Source organism: Terrapene carolina, unplaced genomic scaffold (genome assembly GCF_002925995.2).
Source record: "Terrapene carolina triunguis isolate 2854851 unplaced genomic scaffold, T_m_triunguis-2.0 Scaffold189, whole genome shotgun sequence".
In the NCBI taxonomy this organism is placed as follows: domain Eukaryota; kingdom Metazoa; phylum Chordata; order Testudines; family Emydidae; genus Terrapene; species Terrapene triunguis.
In genome coordinates this window covers 6,584,351-6,606,531 of record NW_020664540.1, presented here as the reverse complement: position 1 = coordinate 6,606,531, position 22,181 = coordinate 6,584,351, and the positions used below count along the sequence as shown (strand labels likewise).

Here is a 22,181-nt window from a genome sequence, read left to right as displayed (position 1 = left end):
CTGATAGGGGGCTGCCGGTCCACCCTGGTTCCAAGCCCCTACCAGCTAGCTGCAAGGGGCTGCTCTTCCTGCAAGCAGTAGACAAAGCAGGCGGCTGCCAAACAAACAACCTTAGAAGGGAGCATTACACAACTTTAAAAGAGCATGTTCCCTAATTGATCAGCAACGTAACAACAAAACAACGTTAACCGGGATGACTTTAAGTGAGAAGTTACTGTACAGTAATTCTATGTTTGAGAACTAAAATAAAATTTGATTTTAATCCATTTAATCACATTAAAATTCACATTTTGCCCCTTTTTTCTATCCCCCAAATGTAGGCCATAGTAGTTGAGGGAAACAGTATTCTCCTCCCTCAGAAATGGCAAGATCAGAAGCTTCTGCTAGCTAAACCCTCAGATAGCTTTTACAGAGCTTATGATTGCAGAGATAATTAAACTTTCAGATGTGAAGGGAAAGTTATTTTCTTAAGTCTAGACAGAAAGCCCCAATGCCTTGGCTGCTGTACTAAGCTTTGCTACCACAGACTGAAAGTTGACCAGACTCATGTCAGTTTTCACTAATAGGCAACTATAAGAACTAAGAATCAGGTAATTTACACTTTCCTGCTTCTCACAGAAATTATGAGAAGCAGACAAACTGGAGATATTTATTTGGGAGAAGGACCCCAACAGAGACTAGGGTAAGGGCGAAAGCGAAGGAAAGAGTAGGGTATCAATGACACAGCTCCATAGCAGCAGCCACAAGACTGCAGGCAGAACAGTACCAGAAACCCTACCGCCCCTCCTCCCAGCCACTTGATGAGAGGCCTGGAGGAGGGAAAGTATGCATGCTCCTCTCCCTACTAGCAACCGGGGATTGGACTTTGAAATTTCAGACATCTACCAACCTTAGGCTGATTCAGAAGACTCCAGGCAGGCAGGTCCTTAATATTTCAGGAGATCTGACTTTGAGAACTGACCTTTACAGGGGTATGTGGCAGAATATAAAATCTACCTCTTCATCATATTAGAAATTAAGCGATTGCAATGTAAAATTCGTCTTGTGATATGTCCTGAAATGAAAGGCATGTCTTCCTCTATATTTTATCTAACAGACTACCATTATACTGCAAGTTTGTCCAATTTTCTCAACATGCTTTGCTGAAGCAGCTGTTCTGATCTATAAAATGAAAGCACCACTGGTACTTCTGAGTAGGAGTGGGGAGTAGGAGTAAGGAGGTGATTTGATCTCTCTATGGAGCGTTGGTGATACAGATACTGGAATAATGCATACAGCTCTAGTGACCACACATTAAAAAGGATGTGGAAAAATTGGAGAAGATGCCAAAAAGAACAAAAATTATAAGAGGGGATGGAGAAAATGCCTTCCAGTGAGAGACTTAAACAGCTTAATCTGTTTAGTTTATCAGAATGATTGAGAGGTGACTTGATTACAGAGTCTAAATACCTTCACAGGGAGAAAATACTAGGTACTAACAGGATCTTTAAATCGAAAGGAGGAAAACAGCAACAAGAGCCAATGGCTGGAAGTTAAAGTTAGACAAATTCAAATTAAAAATAAGGCACTTTTTTTTTTTTTAAACAGGAAGAGTTACAAAGGAATGTTGTGGATTCTCCATCACTTAATGTCTTCAAATCAGGCAGATATGTTTTAGCCAAACAAGTCATTGGAGTCAGTGCAGGGTGAGAGAGTGAAATTTTATGGCCTGTGTTGTACACAAAAGTGTTCTTTTTCTAATGGGATTTAACAAAGTTTCATGAAATATCTATTGTGTGTCCATTCAAAAAATCTTATTTGCTACTTTCAATAAATAGTTCGTTACTGTTGTAACTTAAAGCTCTTCTGAAGATGTAGCAACACAACAGCATTCAAGACCCACCTTTCAGGCCTCACTTTCCAAATAAACACCCCTCAATTCAAGGACAGTCTATTTGTTCTTTACAAAAGCATGGTTGTTAGGCTGATTCCGTAAAATGGGCTTCAACCAGAATCAGTTCACCATCTGCTTTTCAAGAAGCAAAAGAGCATGAATTCTAATTCCCTCTATTTCTACTCTATCAAATATTAATTGACAGATTAAAGTGGGTTTGTTTCAGTGTACCAGAATGTATTTATTCTTGGGGAGGACAGAACTGTGTACCAATGGATATTAAGTAGGCAAGCCTTGGGGGTGTATCAAACCAAGTATTTTTCCACCCCATTGGGAAGATTTAGTTCGTGAGTGAGCCAAGCCCTGAACCAGTTTAAAGATGAAGACAAGACACAGAAAGGATGCATTTCAATTTTAGATCTGTTAGGTATTATAGTATTTTAATAGGACTCAGTGGAAAGCCAACTAAAGAAAAGTTGCCCATAGCAATAATACAATTTAAGTTTTGTAACAACACCCATCTCCATAACATCTGAGGCTCAATTTTTTAAGGTATTTAGGTGGTGTTGTACTCAGCCTTGCAACACCTAACTGATTCAGTAGCCTAAATCTCATTTTTCACAAGGGATTTAAGCACTTAGGAGCCTAAACCCCATTAACTATCAATGGGATTTTAGTTTCTAGGGCCTAAATCCCGTTTGAAAATGAGACTTAGGCTTTAAATCAGGTACATGTTACAACACTGAATGCAGCAACACCTAAATGCCTTCAAAAATCTGGGCCCAAGTGTCTTTCGGATAAAAATCAATAACAATAGTAAAGTCCTTAGTGGACTTATGGAGTCTGTGGCACTTCTCCCTTGATGGGGTCAGAACTCAGTTTGTGGTAGGGACCTTTTTTGGGTGGGGAGTTGGAAATAAAAGAAGTGTTTGATTTGTAAGTGTCATTTATGGCAGAAAGGCTCTCTCAAAGAGAAAAGCTTTGCAACGTTTCCTAAAGATGGTCAGACGCTAGACTCATCTGATCTCCTCGGAAGATCGTTCCACAGATGAAACCACTTGACAGAGAATGTGTGTTGTTTTCAGCTCTCACATGCTTGGTCTCGGTCTTAGTGATCTGCATTGTTCAGGAGAAACACAGCTGTCGTGATGGTTCACAGATAAAAAATTGGTCTTTCATGTAGGTGGGGCATAATCTATTAATTGCTTTGAAATTTAGGACCAAAGCCTTAAACTAGCATCGGAAGCTCACTGGGCGCCAGTAAAGGATCTGAGCACAAACCTGATGGGCTCACAGTTGCCTGAGCCATAGAGATGATAGGCAGCTGCATTCTGTACCAGCTGGAACCTATGCATCATCTTCACATTCAATTTCAGATACTACCAGTTACAGTAACCCAGCCTGGAAGTGACAAGATTGGATTATTGTAGACAGGTCCTTGTCTGTGGGAAGGGATGAAGTTTCCTAGCAAGCTGGAGGTGAAAGGGAATATTTCTGGAAACTGTGCCTATCTGGTTATTCAAGCTTAGTGAAGAGTCAAACAGGACTCTAAAACATTGCACTTGACAAATGGGGGCTATATGTCTTTAATGGAAGGTGGAGACAACATCTTAGCCAGCTCTTTGAAGTCTTTCATCTTTCTGACCAACAACATTTCAGTCTTGTCTGGGTTCAGCTTGAGCCACCTGCTTTTCATCCAACAGCTAATTTCCTATAAGCACTGACATTTTAATAGTAGTGGTGGCTGCATGAATTAATAAGATATATAGCTGAGTGTCAGCATGCTGTTTGCAGCTAAACCCATAACGTCTCATGAGTTCTCCCAGTGGTCTCATGTACATATTGAGGAAAAGAGGGCATAGTATAGATCCTGCACTTGTACACTTCTAAGATACACTATCTTAGCCACATGGAAATAGAAGATTTTGAAATCTTCTTTCCCTTTGACACCAGATAAAGCACAAAGCATTTGTCTTTCTGAACTCAGCTGTGCAATGAATATACATTTTAAGAGCTTTGTGGACATCTGAAGTAGGCTACCATTTCTCTCTGGAGCGCGATGGAGCTGGGCAGAAGGATGGAAGGATGGTTTCCTGTGCTCTGTGGAGCCTGGAGTTAATCTCTGAAATGAAGACAAGGTTGGTTCTAAGTACCACTATCTTCACAGAAGTTGCAGCACTGAGGTTGCAGGAAAGGAGCTCCCAACTCAAACACCTGGGAACTAACATAACTGCTGTCAAAAAAGATCACTTAGGCAAGATTCTACGAAAGAACTCTGTGTACTTGGATGTATTAAAGATGCTGCTCTAAAAAAAACAAAAACCACCTGCTAGTCATGTAGGTAAGATGAAATCCACTACTCATCTACAGCATTAAGGATAGTAGATGAAGCAGCAACTTGATCTTTGAGTGTCTGAACTGCCAGGCCTACCCCAAATCCATCTTGAAGAAATTAATGAAAAATGCAGATGTAGGGATGAGACCATTGTCCTCATACCAACAGGAATACCTCAACCAGGCCTTTGAATATGTTGAGTTAGTAGAGTTATTTCTAGAAGCTAAAAGTATGAATATTCCCTCCTCTGAATAACCTCTTTGGCTTAAGAGGCTCTGCTCAAGAACTATCAATTAGATTCAGACTGAATCACTTCAACTTCTGATGCATAACTGGCCCCTGTAATATCAGATCCTTTCTGGACAGAAAATATACAGAGGCATTTTGTACCATGTCAAAAAAGGCTTCCTTGGCCACACTGGAGAAGCCAGAATTACCAGTGCTGCTTCTCTGCTGATCCCCTGTAATATTTTGGCAAGGAGAGAAAAGGGAGGGAAGACATAAATAAAAGAATCCCTTTGGGCCATCTTTCTGAAAAAGCATCTGTTGCCTTGACTTTGTGATTCCACCAGCCAGATAAGAACACTGAAAAACTTTGCAATTCAAGTGTGAGGCAAAAAAATCTATTGCTGGGAGACCAGATTCCTTTCCAAGTAAATGGAACACATCTGGCTATAGTTCCCACTCAGGATAATCTAATTTTGGCCTGTTGAGCCAGCCAGCCATAACACTTATTTTCCCTTGGATATGAAGAGAGTGAATTGACTGCAGATAGTTATCTGTCCAAGTCATCAGGAGGTGAGCTTCTCTTTGAGGGACTGTAGACCTTGTTCCCCTTTGCCTGCTGACATATGACATGGCTGAAGTGTTGTCATGATCAACATGAGGGGAGTCCACATGTGGGAGCAGAATCTAGAGACCATATCAGACTGTCCTGAGGTCTCACCAATTTATGCTGTGCTTGCTCTCGTTTCCATCAGAACCCTTGGAAAGTCCTTGACACCTTGTGAACACCCCATCCCTCTATGCTTGCATCTTTGGTGATAAATGTCCTGAGTGGGTTCGCTTATTAGAATTCCTAACTTAAATCTGCTGAGACTCATTCACCATCTGAATGACCTGAGAATCCTGCTGGGGAGATAGACTTTCGCTGAAGGGTGGATAAGAAGCAGCTCTGTAGTGATCTCATGTGAGCATGAGCCACTAAGAATATCCACAATGAAGACCACTGATCCCAGAAGAAACATGAAGGGGTACTTCCCTTGAGAGACTGACTTCTGTTAAGATTTCTCAGCTTCTCTTCTCTTTCCTGCAAAAAGAAACTTTATAAAGGACCACATCTATGTCAACTCCATGATGAGGAATCCACTGAGACAACGTTACCTGATTTCAAAAAACTGTGGCTCTGCAGCATCCTCATCACATGGTGCCATCTATGAAAGTCGCTCTGGATGAGGTCACACAGGAAGGGGTAAGTAGACACAGACCCCCTCCAGACCAAGAGCTATTATTAACACTACCAGCACTTTTGTAAATACTTGCCATATTATTACTAAACCAAAGGGCAAGGACCTGTATTGTATAGAGAGCAAAGCTTAGGAAGCATCTGTTAGACTGTTAGATTGAGATACAGCAATAGTGTGTATATCCTGTGACCAACTTGGTCCATAGGGGTGTCATTTCATGACATTTCAATGGGTGGTTTTAAATTGGCAGTGCCCATCTCATCTCTGGGACCCACATTTTACAGATGAGGAACTGAGGCACAGAGAGGCTAAGGGACTAGTCCCAGGTCACACAAGAAGTCCATGGCAGAGCAGGGATTGGAACCTAAGTCTGCCATGCCTCAGGCCAGTGCCCAAACTAGGTGGTCATCCTTCCTTGTATGGAGATAGGCATCCCTCAAATCCATTAATACCATGCAGTTCCTTTTGTTGTTGGCAGCCACTGTGGATTTTAAGGTCTCTATACTGAATTTTGATTTCTTCATGGAACTGTTGAGATACTTGAGGTCAAGAACTGCTCTTTATGGCCTTCTGATTTGGTGGGGGGGGGGAGGTAGAAGGGAAGAAGAGACTAGGAACAATATGGAGTAAAAGCCTTGTTTTCCTCTCTAGAGAGGGGACAGGTTATATTGTTCCCATTCATAAGAGATCTAGGATGACTGTCTGCATGCACTGATTCTTCCTCCTTAGGGAAAAGCCCTTAGACTATACAATTCTCTTTTTAAATAGGTTGAGAGGGACCATACTTACAATATTGTGCACCCATATTATCACTGCTTGTGAAAGCATGAATGGGCACTTAGGGTATCAGATTAACAGATATGATGTATGTTTGTTTACTCTTGGGGCCTGATGCTCCCAATAGTTTTCATGCCAGAAGGAGGGGGCTAAGAATACACCTGCCTGGACTTGGCTGCCTGTGATTGGGCTGGATAGGGAGGAAGACACTCTTGCAGGTATTCAAAATTATCCTGGTATCTCTTATAAAGAAAAATGTGCCTATTTTTCTGGTGGTCAGGAACTCATCTTTTCTAACGGAGACTTTTTTTTAAACACACTGAGGAAACTTCTGAGCTTACAGAATGGAAATCAGGGGCAGGAAGAAAAAAAATACAGTGGGCCAAGATGCCCTTTAGTGCCTGCTGGTTCTTCCACATCTGAGCTGCTCTCCCTATCATTACTGCACAGCCATCTACTTGGGTTAGAACACTGGCTCTCAAACGTTTGTACTGGTGACCCCTTTCACATAGCAAGCCTCTGAGTGCAACCCCTCTTATCAATTAAAAACACTTTTTTATATATTTAACACCCTTATAAATGCTGGAGGCAAAGCAGGGTTTGGGGTGGAGGTTGACAGCTCACAACCCCCGATGTAATCACCTCATGACCCCCTGAGGGGGTCCCAACCCCCAGTCTGAGAACCCATGGGTTATAAGGTGAAGGCAAGGCACAGCAACCTGCAACAGAGGCTGATAGCAACACCCAGTATATTAGGGCAACAACTCACAGCCGCAGTGGTGGATGACTGTCCGATAGTTTCCTTATCTTTTAGGTGTGGCAGGAAATCCCTATCCTACTATTATACCCTCCCAGGGTGCATAAAGAGAGATATTTAGCTATAGCTTGTCTAGGGCATCTGCAGACCTTATAATCATGATTTAGAATACTCAGTACATTCTTCCCTGAGAGTCTAGCCTGGGGGCGGGGGAGAGGGGTATTTTATTTAACTTTGATTCGCTAATTCTGATTTGGAGTTGTGGCCTTCCTTCCATAAGTGGGGAGAATTTCCTTTTGTAGGGTTTCAACTATGCACACCTCGAGGAAAGAGTTCATGGCTATGGCCTGCTGTTTTCTGCATTGATTGTTATGCTGCACTTCAGGAAGGTGAGCACAGGAGGCAGGTGCTGAGGAATATCTGTCCTGCTGCATTCCTCAGATTTATGTTGCTTGAGGGAAACATTTCACTTTGTACTTCTTCAGGACTTGTCTACATGGGACTTTTCCTATGTGGATGATGCTACAGTGCTCTATGCAACTCTTAATGTGCTGTAGCAGCATCCACATGGAATGTTACTGCATGGTAAGCTACTGCTCTGTAGAGTCACACACTGCTTTGTCACAAAGCAAAGCCCCTTGTAGACAAGCCCTTAGAGTGCCTCCTAGAGAAATTACCTGAATCAGACTCTTCATAAGACTGAGAGGGATTGGGAGGCCCTTTTTCTTCCCTTAGAGCTTCATAATGGTATGAGTAGAGGGGTCTGAACATCTGAGACCCCTTTGATGCTCCTCCTCAGACACCAAGAGAATTTTCAGACTGAGGGTCTCCTGGAGGGCCATGGAACCTTGTGGTTACTTTCTTGTGCAGATTTCTTGCCCTAGAAAGAGGGGGTTCAAACTGAAAGGTTGTGCTGCACTGGGAGCAGAAGGTGGCTTTCCAGGATTCCACATCCTGTTTTGGAGAGAGATTCCTAGACACAGCCTGAGTCAACTGCGTGGGCAGCAGGTTGCAACCCCAGTGATTCAAACAGAATCCTTAACCAACATGCTGCACCTGGTAGACAGAACCGGTATGACACTGCTGGCAAGCAGTAACCCTAAGGCACTGCAGGGCTGGACAGAGAAGCATGCTGCAGAACACTAGGAGCAGATGGGCTAGGGGGTCCCTTATGAGACTCTCCTTTTTCTGTCTGCTCTCTGGGTCTCTATCAGTAAATCCCTGCTGGCGCAGCAGCTGTCAGGAAGAGGCTGGACAGGGTTCCAGGCCAACATTCAGGACTGTAAGCATGGGCTCCAGCGATTAGGCGGGAGGCTCACCTGGCCTTCTGCTATTGTGCCTCAACTTACACACCCCTCATATGGTAGGGAGCTGCCACTTATGACAGTCCTGGGGCCTCTGTGTGGGTAATTTTATGGTGAGGTGCTGCCAACGTTTCCTGGAAGCTGTCCTGCTCTGGGAGGAAGGCTGCAGGAAATGCTGTCTCAGCCTGAGCCCTTGAGAAGGGCCTGGGTCACCACAGAAGTCCATGAAGGCACTCAATCAGCAGAGGGAGGTGCAGGAGACAGTGTCCAGCTTTCTCTCGCTTCTTACCCAGGATGCATTCCACACGGATAAGCAAGGAGGGGAGGGACAGAAAGGGGGATTGCCTCTGCTGATAAAAGCAGAGCCTCAAGAATTTCAACCTTCTCTTCCCTCACCCCCATTCTTTATATATGTTCTGTAGCAGGTCTGCCTGCCTGCAGTTTAAGGGCATGTCTACACTGCAATTAAAACCCTGGGGCTGGACCATGCCAGCTGATTCAGTCTTGGACTAAGGGGCTGCTTAATTGTGGTGCAGATGTTCTGGCTCAGAACCCAAGCTCTGGGACCCTCCACCCCTCGTGGGGTCTAGAGCCCAGGCTGCAAGCCTGAGCCTGAACATCTACATATCAGTTAAACAGCCCCTTAGTCCAAGCCCCACGAGCCTAAGTCAGCTGGCACAGGCCAACTACAAGTTTTTAACTGCAGTGTAGACATACCCTAAAGAGGAAGACGAAATCTGGTGGTTTCTCTGTGTTGGAGACACACCTCCCTTACTGCCAAGTTTGATCCGCCTCCAATGCTGCACATAACTGAGTCATGGATCTGTGGACCACGTAACTAATAACTCATTTATATTAAACAAAATTTACTCCATGCTTTCCAGAGTTAGACATTATCTGATTCAAGGTATTTACAAGATAACGGTAAATTTGGGAACTTGCTGGGTGCCAAGTGCCTATGGACGCTCAGCATCTCTGGGGATGAGGCTCAAGATAAGACTCCAGAAAATAATTCAGGTAATGAAAGCTATAAGAAGATGATTAGTGAGGACAGGGAAGGAAGAACTGTTACACTATCTTTACAAGATTATGAGGTGCAAACCTTATGAAAGGCATCTATAATCATTAATACAAAACATTTCTCAAGACCTTAAAGAAATCATACAGTTTGTCAAAATCTCTCAATCCTGCTAGCTGCAAGTAATATGGCAAAATACTGCACCCTTACGGTCACTACAGTTTTTGGTAGACAAGCCCTGAAAATATTAACCACATATTTGTGCCAACCATACGAAGTCATGAGAATATGACAAGGTGTGTACGCAGACTTTTTTTTTTTGAAACAAGGACTGGTCATATGTGATCTGACTGACAATTTGAATTTAAAACAATGTTTGCTTTGTTATACATAATGAGTCTATGGATACTTTACCAAGTAAATAAGTTGCAACTGGTGTCAATTTATAGATACAAACTTCTATGATTTGTAGTTTTACTGGCTGTTCTACTGTTAGAGTCTACTAATACATTATTAAATGTATTTCATAAAACTTTCAAGAAATAGAAAGTAAGGAGCTTATTTGCATGTACAGTATATGGTCAATCTTCAATGAAGTTTTTGAGTATTTTCATCTGTGAATTTATAAATTAAACATGATCCTGAGAACTTGACAACTGCGTCAGTTATTTCATCTGACATTACAGTATAAATAATATGATCCTGCTGGGGAGAAATTTTCCTATTACTGAGAACTCCCTCAAATTGTGTGGCAAAGCACTAATAGCAAAGTGAAGAGTATGTAGTATATAACTTCTAGGTTATGTAGTGGTGATAGGATTTTAGTCAATTAAAATACAAGGTTATTCAATGTATTTACCTTTAACTCTTAACTAGGTTGTTTTCCTGCACTGAAATTTCAAGAGAGGAACAAATCTAATGTGTTTTTATAGATTTAGTAAAAGAATAAGCAATCAAATATGAAGTAAATATGTCACTAATTTTATTTGTAGTTTCCTTAAACTAATCAAATATAACACAATGCAATGTTCAAAACAAGGTTCCAATTGAAAACTCAATCAACATATCAATGGTTCAATTTATCTGGCTCACGAATTACTACAATCGGTAATTAAATCATTTATCAAAATTCACAAGAATTACACTTCAATACTTTACAGGAAAGTTAAGGAAGAATGCTTAGATTAAAAGAAAGGCAATCGGGCTTAGAGTCTGCTAAAGACAGAAGCTGACTCTTGCCTTTGTTTTAAGGGAGTACAATATGTAAAATTATTTCTTTATATCTTCCCACTGAGCTGTTCCACCTTAAGTTTCTGAGAACATATGACCCACGTTAGATTTTATTTACTTAGCTTATTCACCTTCCCACATTAAAATACGTTGTCTGCATCTTCCTGACACTTTTATACAGATGCAGAAATTATTGTTAAAATCAAGCACTTAACAGCTTTGAAATAACACTTTTAACCAATATCATTTCTTACTAATTTTTAGTGTCTACCTAGGGAAAAAGGTTAGAGACACACACAAATAGAATGTCAAGAGAATTCAGCCATCTCTGAATTCTATACAAATGCACGCATGTCTTTTTCTTAGAGTCTCTAACTAACATGATCAGTCTTTTAGGTGAGAACTAGTTCTGATGTTGCAAAAAATTTGAGCTCCTTTTGCATGCCCGGTGATGGTTGGACTCTTCTCTCTCTCTCTGTTGTGACTTCAGACTTGGCTTAGCTGATGAGCAGTCTTTAAATTACTTCTCTGGATGACAAGTCCAGGAAAGAAAGCAGGACACAACTTCAGGTGTCGTTGGTGATGCAAGAGAGAGTCCCCCTACTTTCCTTCTGCATGGCTAGTCTTGTAGGATTCTGTGTCCTCTTGCTCTGCCTTGGGGACCACCTTTCTACAACTAGGGTTTCAGCATGTTGGCTATAGCTCAATGTGGTAGTAATTCGGTATCTCAATCTGAGGTCATAGTAGAAGAGTCCAGTCTCAGGTGGACATTTTCTTCCAACATCCATAGGTGACCACAAGTAGATGTCCTCTTCATAAGCAGAAGATGTGAGAAGGAGCTGGCAACAGACTTCTAGCAGAATATGGCCCATTCTCACTTTGCTAAATATAATTAGCAGTGTGTAGTCCATTACCCTTTTATTCATGTCCAAAAGAGACTCAAAAATGGAGCCAAGCACAAGGTGAGTGCATGGCCTACTTCAGTGCTCTTTCACCTAAAGCAGCTCTGATTTCAGTATTCCTTATTAATACTAAACTTAATTTTACCAAATAAAATTATCCAGGCCTAAACTCAGACCTGGCCAAAGTTTCCTACAGACAGATGGAGAATCAACCATATTTCAAAATGTACTGTAGATGCAGAGGCTGTCACTATTAAAGTTTTAGTTTAGCTCTTCTTCAGACATAGGCAGATATAGAAAGATTAATACTAGTAATGTGCCTTGATTCAACTGGGATGAAAACATCCCATAGGTTATTACACATTATTATGTTTTGCAGAAAAGCAAGGGTACTGCTAGCTTTGGGAAAAGCAATTAAAATTTGTGTTAAGCTTACCAAAGATTCCCAATTGTCCATTTTATTAATCTATGTCTTTTAAACACAGGCTGTATAAGAGCAAGAACAAAAAGTTAAGCCAATAACTTTGATGAGTAAGATAAGCATAGTTTTGTTTCCTTATTTGCTAATGAGCAGAAACTAAATAAGTCAATTGCCAGCAGCCTGTTATTGTATGATTTAAATTTTCACACTAGCTGCTACACAGTCTATCCAAAGAGTGATTGTACACAAAAACATTTACACAATTTATAAGCAAAGTACTGCAATATTTGCTAACAGCACTGTTTGGGGGGGGTTGAATTCCAAATGAAAGCACAGGGAGTTACATGCATGAATACCTATATATCAAGATAACTCAGGTACAGTATATATGCCATCTACATGTTTAAGCACCCTCCTATTTCCTTTTCCTCCTCATCTTCATGCAAATTCTATGCAGAATTTTACAGCTGGAACTTTCTTCCTGACCTTTTCTGGCTAGTATTAATAATTATTTTTTTTTAATTAAGCTTTTAAGAAGCACTAACCAAGACATCCATATTATCTTATTATTGTAAATCTTGTTCTCCCTCCTCACATTTCTGACCGGATACCAAGCTAAAATGTGACACAATTTGATTCACATTAAAGTCCATGGAAAGACACTGACTTACCAAAAAAAAAAAAAAAAAAAAACCCAACCACCCTAATTAGCTTACATTAAAGGTCTTCAGCATAATGAATAAAGATGACAATAAATATTGGTTTTCCGGGCAAGGGAAAAGGCAACACAGAATTATCAAACAGATATGAATGTTCAGCCATCACATATTTTAACAATCCAAATCTATTTGCTTCATTCCAAAATCTCACTGAACAGCCAAAACAAACTAGAACAGCTTTCAGAAATCTCAATGAACAACCTTAGCTTCATGTAGTTTACATTTTTATATTAAACAGCTGAAGAGCTTGTTATCTAGCCATATGTATAAAGGAGTCAGGATTGTCAATTTATACATACACTAATTCAAACCTGCCTAATGTTTACAGGTGCTAGGAAAGATGGTATATTATGCAAATAGCCTGAACAAAATTAACTGAGAACTAATCAATTTAATAGTCACACAATTATATTTTCTTCATGTTAAGTGAATTGTTCCTCTCAATACTAAGTGTAACTAGATAAGACATCACACATTTTTTAAGTGAGTCATTACAGTGACTCAAACCCAAGTGAGTAATAACTAAAGCTCTTCATGGCTAGATCCTGTCATTACTGTAGAGCAGCTTTGGCCTTACCCAGCCACAGGAAGATTCCTTCTCCATAGGCAGAGATGTTCTGAGGTGGTCTAGAGAAGCTACAAAATCTCTTACACCACGCACTCCTGGCTACCAGAGCAGAGGGCATGACCTAGTCTTCCATAGGCACCACAATTACTCTTTCCTGAAACAACCCTTTAGGACTATTGGCCACCAGCATAATTTGGCAAAATCCACAGGCTGCTCTAGTTTACAGGAAGAATTGTACTTGTGCTTCCCCAATCTGGCACTAAGGTAGCTAAAAATCACCTTTGCAGCAGCTCTCCTGAGCTGTGCAGAGTCTGATAAATCTGAAATGTGACACATGAAAATACCAAGCTTTGAAAGTTTATTTTGTTTTTGTACAGATCAAACTCATTCTAATATAAAATATTTTCTAAAAATCAGGTTAACAAGTACTTGTTTTCAAGCACTCTCTAAAGTTCATGAATTTTTTATCAAATGTCAGTTAACTGTTTACATCATACAGTGCTTTTACCTCTTACCCCCATGGCACTTTATAATATTTAAAATATTGAAGACTGGTTGAAGATTAGAGAGTGCCTGTATTTTCTTTACTGTGGTAATATCATATATTTAGAAAAAGGTGTGTGAATGTAGATCTGGATATGAACTAGGGAATACACCTTTTGTTTGTTTGTTTGTTTGTTTTTAAATATCATCCATGGCACCCTTATTTCCAGTTAATTAGTTCTCTTTACAATTTTCACCATCTATTGTATTACTATCCACAATAGTGTTTCTAAATTTCCATGGATAGATTGCATCTGCTTTGTATTTCAGTCACCAAGTAAAATTATAAAGTTTGTGGGTTTTTCCACCTTAGTAAACAATTTAATAATAAAATGAAGGGATTTTGTCAACATAATCCTGTATAGCTGAAATAGAGAGCTCATTAGTCAAGTTCCTATATAGTGTCAAAATAAGTAACAATTAAAAAGTCATATATTACAAGAGGACAGAACAGTTAACTACGATGAAGTATTATCAAAACAATTTTTTTTCTTGCTGCTAAAAGAGCAATACTGTTCTTTTGGAAACAAGAATCCTTCAAGGTCTCTCTGGTTGTGCAAAAGAATTCAAGCAATATGGTAAAATACGGGATATTTGCAGACTATAGATTAGGGCTCCATATGTCACACTCTAGGTAGAGATCTTTGAGTCCTGGCAATAACATACCAAAATAGAAATATTTTCACCCCTCAGCTCATAGAGAGCCACCTTTCAGCTATTACACACAAAAGATGGGGACTACTACTAATGAGGTCCCCTGTTGTTCAAAGCTCTCCCAAGCGGTAACTGAATTAAATTGCCTGATTCCTGTCAAACCACTATTTCCAGAGTAGTAAAGAGAACCAGTGTTTTATTTATGTCCCACTTTTACTTTATGGGTAAACTATGTGGAGTAGCAGAGGTATTAGAGTTGCCTTCCTGAATCCAAGGACAGACAATAGTGCATCAGTTTATATTTGATTCACATTTAGAATGTTTCTTATGGCTATTATGATAACAGGAATTTTCTTTGTAAATTAAAACTTCAACTCTGTAGAAGTTAATGGCTTAGACCCTTTTATTCACAAAGAATTTACCAAGCTCTGCTTATTTGTTAAAGAGAAAAGTAATGAACAAAATTCCATTAAGAACCAGGGCTTTGGAGCGGAGCCCTGCGCTGGAGCGCAGAGCAGCTCCGGAGCAGTGGAGCTGCAGATTTTTGCCTGGAGCTGGAGCAGAGCCAGAGCACAGCTCCAAAAGCCCTGTCAGCATTCTATGAATGCAAAAGAACTGCACCTGGTGGAAGGTAGCAGCTAGAAGAGTAGTTTTATGTATTGGCATAAAAATTACCTTTACAAAAAAGTAGTACTTCAAAAATGTTTTTAAAACTATTAACTTTCTTCTACTGAAGAATAAAAAGCATCTCTGCAGAGTTGTTCCGTACACTATACACTCATTTTGCCCAATCCAGCACAACTGAAGTCAAAAGGAGTTTTGTCATTGTCCTCAGTGGAAGCAGGATGTGACCCTTAGCGAGAATATTCTGCAAGGTTTTTAAAACAAGTAGGGTTTCTCAAAGGCAAGATGAGTGAGGTAATATCTTTTATTGGACCAACTTATATTACCTCACTCACCCTGTGCCTCTGAAATCCTGGGACCAACCAGCTACATCATCACTGCAAACAATATGGGTTTTCAGGAGAGACTTAGTTTAATGGTTTCATGTCACTTAATCTAATTTTAAATATTCCTTTGGAAATATTAGCTCGGGAAGTTAGTGCTAAAAATTCATTTTATTAAAAAAGTTAAGTTCATAGAATCATAGAATATCAGGGTTGGAAGGGACCTCAGGAGGTCATCTAGTCCAACCCCCTGCTCAAAGCAGGACCAATTCCCAACTAAATCATCCCAGCCACGGCTTTGTCAAGCCGGGACTTAAAAACCTCCAAGGAAGGAGACTCCACCACCTCCCTAGGTAACGCATTCCAGTGCTTCACCACCCTCCTAGTGAAATAGTGTTTCCTAATATCCAACCTAGACCTCCCCCACTGCAACTTGAGACCATTGCTCCTTGTTCTGTCATCTGCCACCATTGAGACCAGCCGAGTTCCATCCTCTTTGGAACCCCCCTTCAGGTAGTTGTAGGCTGCTATCAAATCCCCCCTCATTCTTCTCTTCTGGAGACTAAACAATCCCAGTTCCCTCAGCCTCTCCTCATAAGTCATGCACTCCAGACCCCTAATCATTTTTGTTGCCCTCCGCTGGACTCTTTCCAATTTTTCCACATCCTTCTTGTAGTGTGGGGCCCAAAACTGGACACAGTACTCCAGATGAAGCCTCACCAATGTCGAATAAAGGGGAACGATCACGTCCCTCGATCTGCTGGCAATGCCCCTACTTATACAGCCCAAAATGCCATTAGCCTTCTTGGCAACAAGAGCACACTGTTGACTCATATCCAGCTTCTCATCCACTGTGACCCCTAGGTCCTTTTCTGCAGAACTGCTACCTAGCCATTCGGTCCCTAGTCTGTAGCTGTGCATGGGATTCTTCCGTCCTAAGTGCAGGACTCTGCACTTGTCCTTGTTGAACCTCATCAGGTTTCTTTTGGCCCAATCCTCTAATTTGTCTAGGTCCCTCTGTATCCGATCCCTACCCTCTAGTGTATCTACCACGCCTCCTAGTTTAGTGTCATCGGCAAACTTGCTGAGAGTGCAGTCCACTCCATCCTCCAGATCATTAATAAAGATATTAAACAAAACCGGCCCCAGGACCGACCCTTGGGGCACTCCGCTTGAAACTGGTTGCCAACTAGACATGGAGCCATTGATCACTACCCGTTGAGCCCGACGATCTAGCCAGCTTTCTATCCACCTTACAGTCCATTCATCCAGCCCATACTTCTTTAACTTGGTGGCAAGAATACTGTGGGAGACCGTATCAAAAGCTTTGCTAAAGTCAAGGAATAACACATCCACTGCTTTCCCCTCATCCACAGAGCCAGTTATCTCCTCATAGAAGGCAATTAGGTTAGTCAGGCACGACTTCCCCTTGGTGAATCCATGCTGACTGTTCCTGATCACTTTCCTCTCCTCTAAGTGCTTCAGAATTGATTCCTTGAGGACCTGCTCCATGATTTTTCCAGGGACTGAGGTGAGGCTGACTGGCCTGTAGTTCCCCGGATCCTCCTTCTTCCCTTTTTTAAAGATGGGCACCACATTAGCCTTTTTCCAGTCATCCGGGACCTCCCCCGATCGCCATGAGTTTTCAAAAATAATGGCTAATGGCTCTGCAATCTCATCCGCCAACTCCTTTAGCACCCTCAGATGCAGCGCATCCGGCCCCATGGACTTGTACACGCCCAGTTTTTCTAAATAGTCCCGAACCACTTCTTTCTCCACCGAGGGCTGGTCACCTTCTCCCCATATTGTGCTGCCCAGTGCAGCAGTCTGGGAGCTGACCTTGTTTGTGAAGACAGAGGCAAAAAAATCATTGAGTACATTAGCTTTTTCCACATCCTCAGTCACTAGGTTGCCTCCCTCATTCAGTAAGGGGCCCACACTTTCTTGACTTTCTTCTTGTTGCTAACATACCTGAAGAAACCCTTCTTGTTACTCTTAACATCTCTTGCTAGCTGCAACTCCAAGTGTGATTTGGCCTTCCTGATTTCACTCCTGCATGCCTGAGCAATATTTTTATACTCCTCCCTGGTCATTTGTCCAATCTTCCACTTCTTGTAAGCTTCTTTTTTGTGTTTAAGATCAGCAAGGACTTCACTGTTTAGCCAAGCTGGTCGCCTGCCATATTTACTATTCTTTCTACACATCGGGATGGTTTGTTCCTGCAACCGCAATAAGGATTCTTTAAAATACAGCCAGCTCTCCTGGACCCCTTTGCCCTTCATGTTATTCTCCCAGGGGATCCTGCCCATCTGTTCCCTGAGGGAGTCAAAGTCTGCTTTTCTGAAGTCCAGGGTCCGTATTCTGCTGCTCTCCTTTCTTCCTTGTGTCAGGATCCTGAACTCGACCATCTCATGGTCACTGCCTCCCAGGTTCCCATCCACTTTTGCTTCCCCTACTAATTCTTCCCTGTTTGTGAGCAGCAGGTCAAGAAAAGCTCTGCCCCTAGTTGGTTCCTCCAGCACTTGCACCAGGAAATTGTGCAAGTTGCATTCATAATACATAATGCAACAAAATCCATCAACAGAGCACTTCATTACTATACAAGAGACATGAGTTCAAACTTTTACCAGAGTCTGGAATTATTATGAATGCAGTACACCCAATTGTACAGTAGAGAGAGAACCTCTAAACTGCTTCATAGCAAATCCTTATAGCCAGCACTCATGAGCAGCACAAATAGGCTTCAAACGGAAAAAACATTGCCATCCTCCTTGGTTAGATGTCAAGCTGCAATAAAAGGCCTAGTATAAGACAATAAGCACAAAGAGTCAAAACTGAGGTTCTGAAGATTCTCAATATCTAGGCCCAATCACAGAGATCCACATAAATCAAACTCCTCTCCCCAACAAGAATAAAAAATATTTAAAAGTGTCAATGAACCTACTTAAATGTTACTGCCCAAACTTTTATGTGAAGTCCGGCACATTTATTCACAGCATCAATTTTCTGTAAAGTTTCTGAAGCATTCTAGTCTGATTGTTCAGACTTCTTCAGATGACAGACTATCCTGAATAAACTTTAGTTTCAGTGTGCTCTACTATTCAAACAAATAATTTCATATGAAATTAAGTTTTTCATAGAATCAAGAGATGGCAGAGCAATCCATTTAAAAGATGCTGATTTACTGGAAAGGTTAAGCGTGGTTCTACTCTGAATAGTGACAACAAACTAAACCAAAGCATTCCCATGTTTGTCATCACTTGAATTTTCATAACAAATGTAGTTAGTTTACCAGTAAAAATATTATTTCTCTGATTGCCAATGCTGCAAAGTCACTCTGACAATCAAGCTAGGCTCTGCTTCCCATACATCACTACCAGCATTGCCTTCATAGGGTTTACATGGATATAACTGACTAGCATTAGTAACATATGCGATGTAATTGTAGTCTTGTTGGTCCCACCTTGCATTTAGCTGTGATGCTCGGAGTACCTTTCCCAGACCTGAAAAAACTCTGTGTGGCTCAAAAGCTTTTCTCTCTCACCAACAGGCATTGGTCCAATAAAACCTATTACCTCGCCCACATTGTCTCTCTGGCATTAGTAAGTTATTCTGTTAAGGATATATAGAAAGTAATATAACTCAGATCATTCTCAGACTGTCAGCTCTCCAGTGCTAATGGGGTAAAAGGCAATAAAACATTTTTCTGTCAATAAAGTAAGCAACTGTGATTGAATACACATGTTGTTGAATAAGGTCCATTTTTTATGAGTCACTCTTTATAGTGAAACTATAAACAAACAGTGACTAATAACTGAATACACCTCTACCCCGCTATAACGCTACCTGATATAACACGAATTCAGATATAACACGGTAAAGCAGCAGCTCTGGGGGGTGGGGAGGGCTGCGCACTCTGGTGGATCAAAGCAAGTTCGATATAACGCGGTTTCACCTATAACACAGTTTGGCTCCCGAGGACAGCATCATATCGAGGTAGAGGTGTATATATATTTCATAAAGTAAACCTTAACAGCTTGATCTATCAGATGCCTGTGCACATCAAGTGGGTGGGGACTTGCTGTGTAGTGGAAGGCACTCGGCCTTTGGCTAAAAAAAAAGTGTAGGTATCCAAAATAACTACACTTTTTGGGAGTGGACTGACTTTTACCAAGGTTAGTTACTTTGAATCTCAATCTTTGTTTAAACCCCATACTTGCACATTTCTGAACCTTCAACCAGCTCTCTCCTTTCAGAATAGACCATTTCACAGACTGAGACAAAAACTACTGTCATAGCATGACGCTTGTGAACAGCCAGTGACCATTAACAGCACTGACTGAAAAGATAAGGGTTCTTTAGTCACTAAGCTGAAAGTATCTCATAGCAATTTGCTGCACTTCTTAAAAGTTATACAGCTATATGAAAAGCAGTACAGGCAGCAGACAGTCTGAAAATGCTAAACATGTTGCAAGTAGAAATCAACCTCTTTTACATAAACTGGATATAGGAGATCTGTATCCTCCAAATACATAGCTGTTGCTTAATATGCAGTGCATTGAAACATCCATCTATAACACTTACTACCAAGGAATGACCAAAAAAACCCACCAAAAACTCTTGTTGCTCACCTGCCCCTGCAAGTGGTGTGAGAGAACTCGAGGATCATGTATTTGTAGAGGATTTTCTAGCAATATGTTCAATAGCAAAAATTTCAGCAATATCTACCACAACTGAAAACATGACATGATCTAATTATCCATAGAGTACAATTTATCATTTAAATTGACCTTGTTGATTTATGATGCAATATACCTGAGATTAAGATTTAGATGAGAGAAGGGCAAACCTGAAAAGGTTCAGAAGTCAGTTCCTGATAAAAATTAGTACTTCTATATTGTGCAGCACTTTGAGGATTATTTACATCTTCAACACACAGATAAGAGATTATTAAACTAAAACAGAGTTCACGGAGATGCCAAGGACACGTAGTAAATCAGAAGCAAAAGTAAGATTATCACTGAACTCTAAAGTTCCTGGTGCTCTGTCAGTCAATTAAACCAATCAGCCTGCCAAAAGATCAGATGCTTGTACAAAGTTTCCCCAAACCACTTGAGGCTACAAAAGTCTCATAAGAACAGGGTGCAGACAGAGATTTAGAGCACACTGTGAACATAATGACAGGTTTCAGAGTAGCAGCCGTGTTAGTCTGTATCCGCAAAAAGAACACAAGTACTCCTGTTCTTTTTACTGTGAACATAGTTACCATTCAAATAAAAGCTGGAAATACCAGAAGTCTCTTTCCTGACATCTAAACCCTTACCTGGATGACCAAAAAAAAAAGTTAAGTTCACATTCATTTTTAAGAATAGAGGGGGAGAGGGGAGAACAGGTTTTGTATTTTATCCAAACCAGTTCACCCCTCCCATTAAGGCAGTGAAGCGCATATCTTGCTATGAAAAAGAAGGGCGGGCATTACCTGCCACCTGCCGTAGCTGAGCAGGACGAGCGCCAGAGGGATGGCAGTGCCCGACATGGCGTGGGTGGAGGGCATGCTGTACTCGGAGTTGTAGAAGACCTCCAGCTTCACCACGGGAGGGGAGGCAGGCCGTGGCCAGCGGATCACATCCTTGGTGCACTGGCCCAGGTACATAACCCAGACCCAGACGATGATGAGCCTCCTGCCCATCCAGGCGTCCAGGTTCCAGATGCAGAAGGGGAAGAAGAGGATGTAGAAGAGCTCGTTGCCCAGCTCCGTGCCCAGGTTGAACAGATAATAGAGGAAGGGGTTGCGGACGGCGATCTCCTGGCAGGCGGCTTCCCCGGTCAGGGAGTTGCGGCGCGGCTGCCTCCTCCCCCAGGTCTGCTGCCCTTCCTCCTGCTGCTGCGGGGGTCCCTCCCCGCCGGCTCCCTCGGGGATCGCCCCGTTCCCCAGCCCCTTCAAGTGCCGCTCCTCCCCGCCAGCGGCGGCTCTGAGCCGGGGCCACCCATCGCCTTCGCCTCCGCCGTTCATGGCGGGGCAGCTGCCGTTGGCTAACGGCCCCGGCTCCCCGCTCTCCTCAGCGAGGGGAGGGGAGGCCGCCAAGCCCGGAGGCCCCTCCACCCCGCAGAGACGCTGGAAGTCGGCCACTTTCTGCGGGTCCTGCAGGTAGGCAGCGAGCCGGGCCAGGCGCTGGAGCAGAGCCATGCTGGGAGCCGGGTGCTGCGGGGAGTCTCTCCCTGAGGGGAGGGCGGGGCGTGACTCCCCACGGGGGGGGGACACTATGCCGGCGGGGGCGGCCTGAGGCGGGGAGGGGGTTTAGCCTCTACCCGACCCTAGAAACCCGCCCAGCCGGCCGTTGCTCCTTCCCGCTACGCAGCTGCAGCTCCGGCCCGTCGGTCACCCTCCCCGCTGCCTCCTGTGACCGTCCTGACTCAGCCGAGCCCGGCCGCCCCGCCGCGCGCACCCCCGCCCCCTCCTCCTGTCACCGCCCCTCCGTGCGCGCGGTCCCGCCACGGGGCCTGCGCAAACTTCTGCTTCTAAGGCAAGAGCACTGACGGCGCAAGCCGGATCTGTCATCCTGGTGGAAGGCCCTGCTGATTGGCTGTATCCCCCCCTTCTAGGAGAAAGTGCGACCAATCACAACTTTGTTCTGAACGCGGGAGCGGCCAATGAACTCTGCCTGCT

At 42.4% G+C, this 22,181-nt stretch overlaps 2 protein-coding genes across 2 annotated transcripts in view; both read right to left on the bottom strand.

Moving 5' to 3' along the window:
• WDR89 (WD repeat domain 89) overlaps positions 1–21,049 on the bottom strand; it is a 94,152-nt gene extending 73,103 nt beyond the window's left edge. The window contains exon 1 of the mRNA XM_024194428.3: positions 20,994–21,049. The gene's annotated coding sequence lies outside the window, so the exon portion shown is untranslated. The remainder of the gene's footprint in view (positions 1–20,993) is intronic.
• The window catches only part of SGPP1 (sphingosine-1-phosphate phosphatase 1), a 40,487-nt gene extending 18,759 nt beyond the window's left edge, over positions 1–21,728 (bottom strand). Inside the window, exon 1 of the mRNA XM_024194419.3 lies at positions 20,994–21,728. Within this exon, the coding sequence (XP_024050187.2) occupies positions 20,994–21,701 (708 nt within the window). The 5' untranslated portion in view covers positions 21,702–21,728. The remainder of the gene's footprint in view (positions 1–20,993) is intronic.
• Between the last annotated feature and the right edge of the window lie 453 nt (positions 21,729–22,181).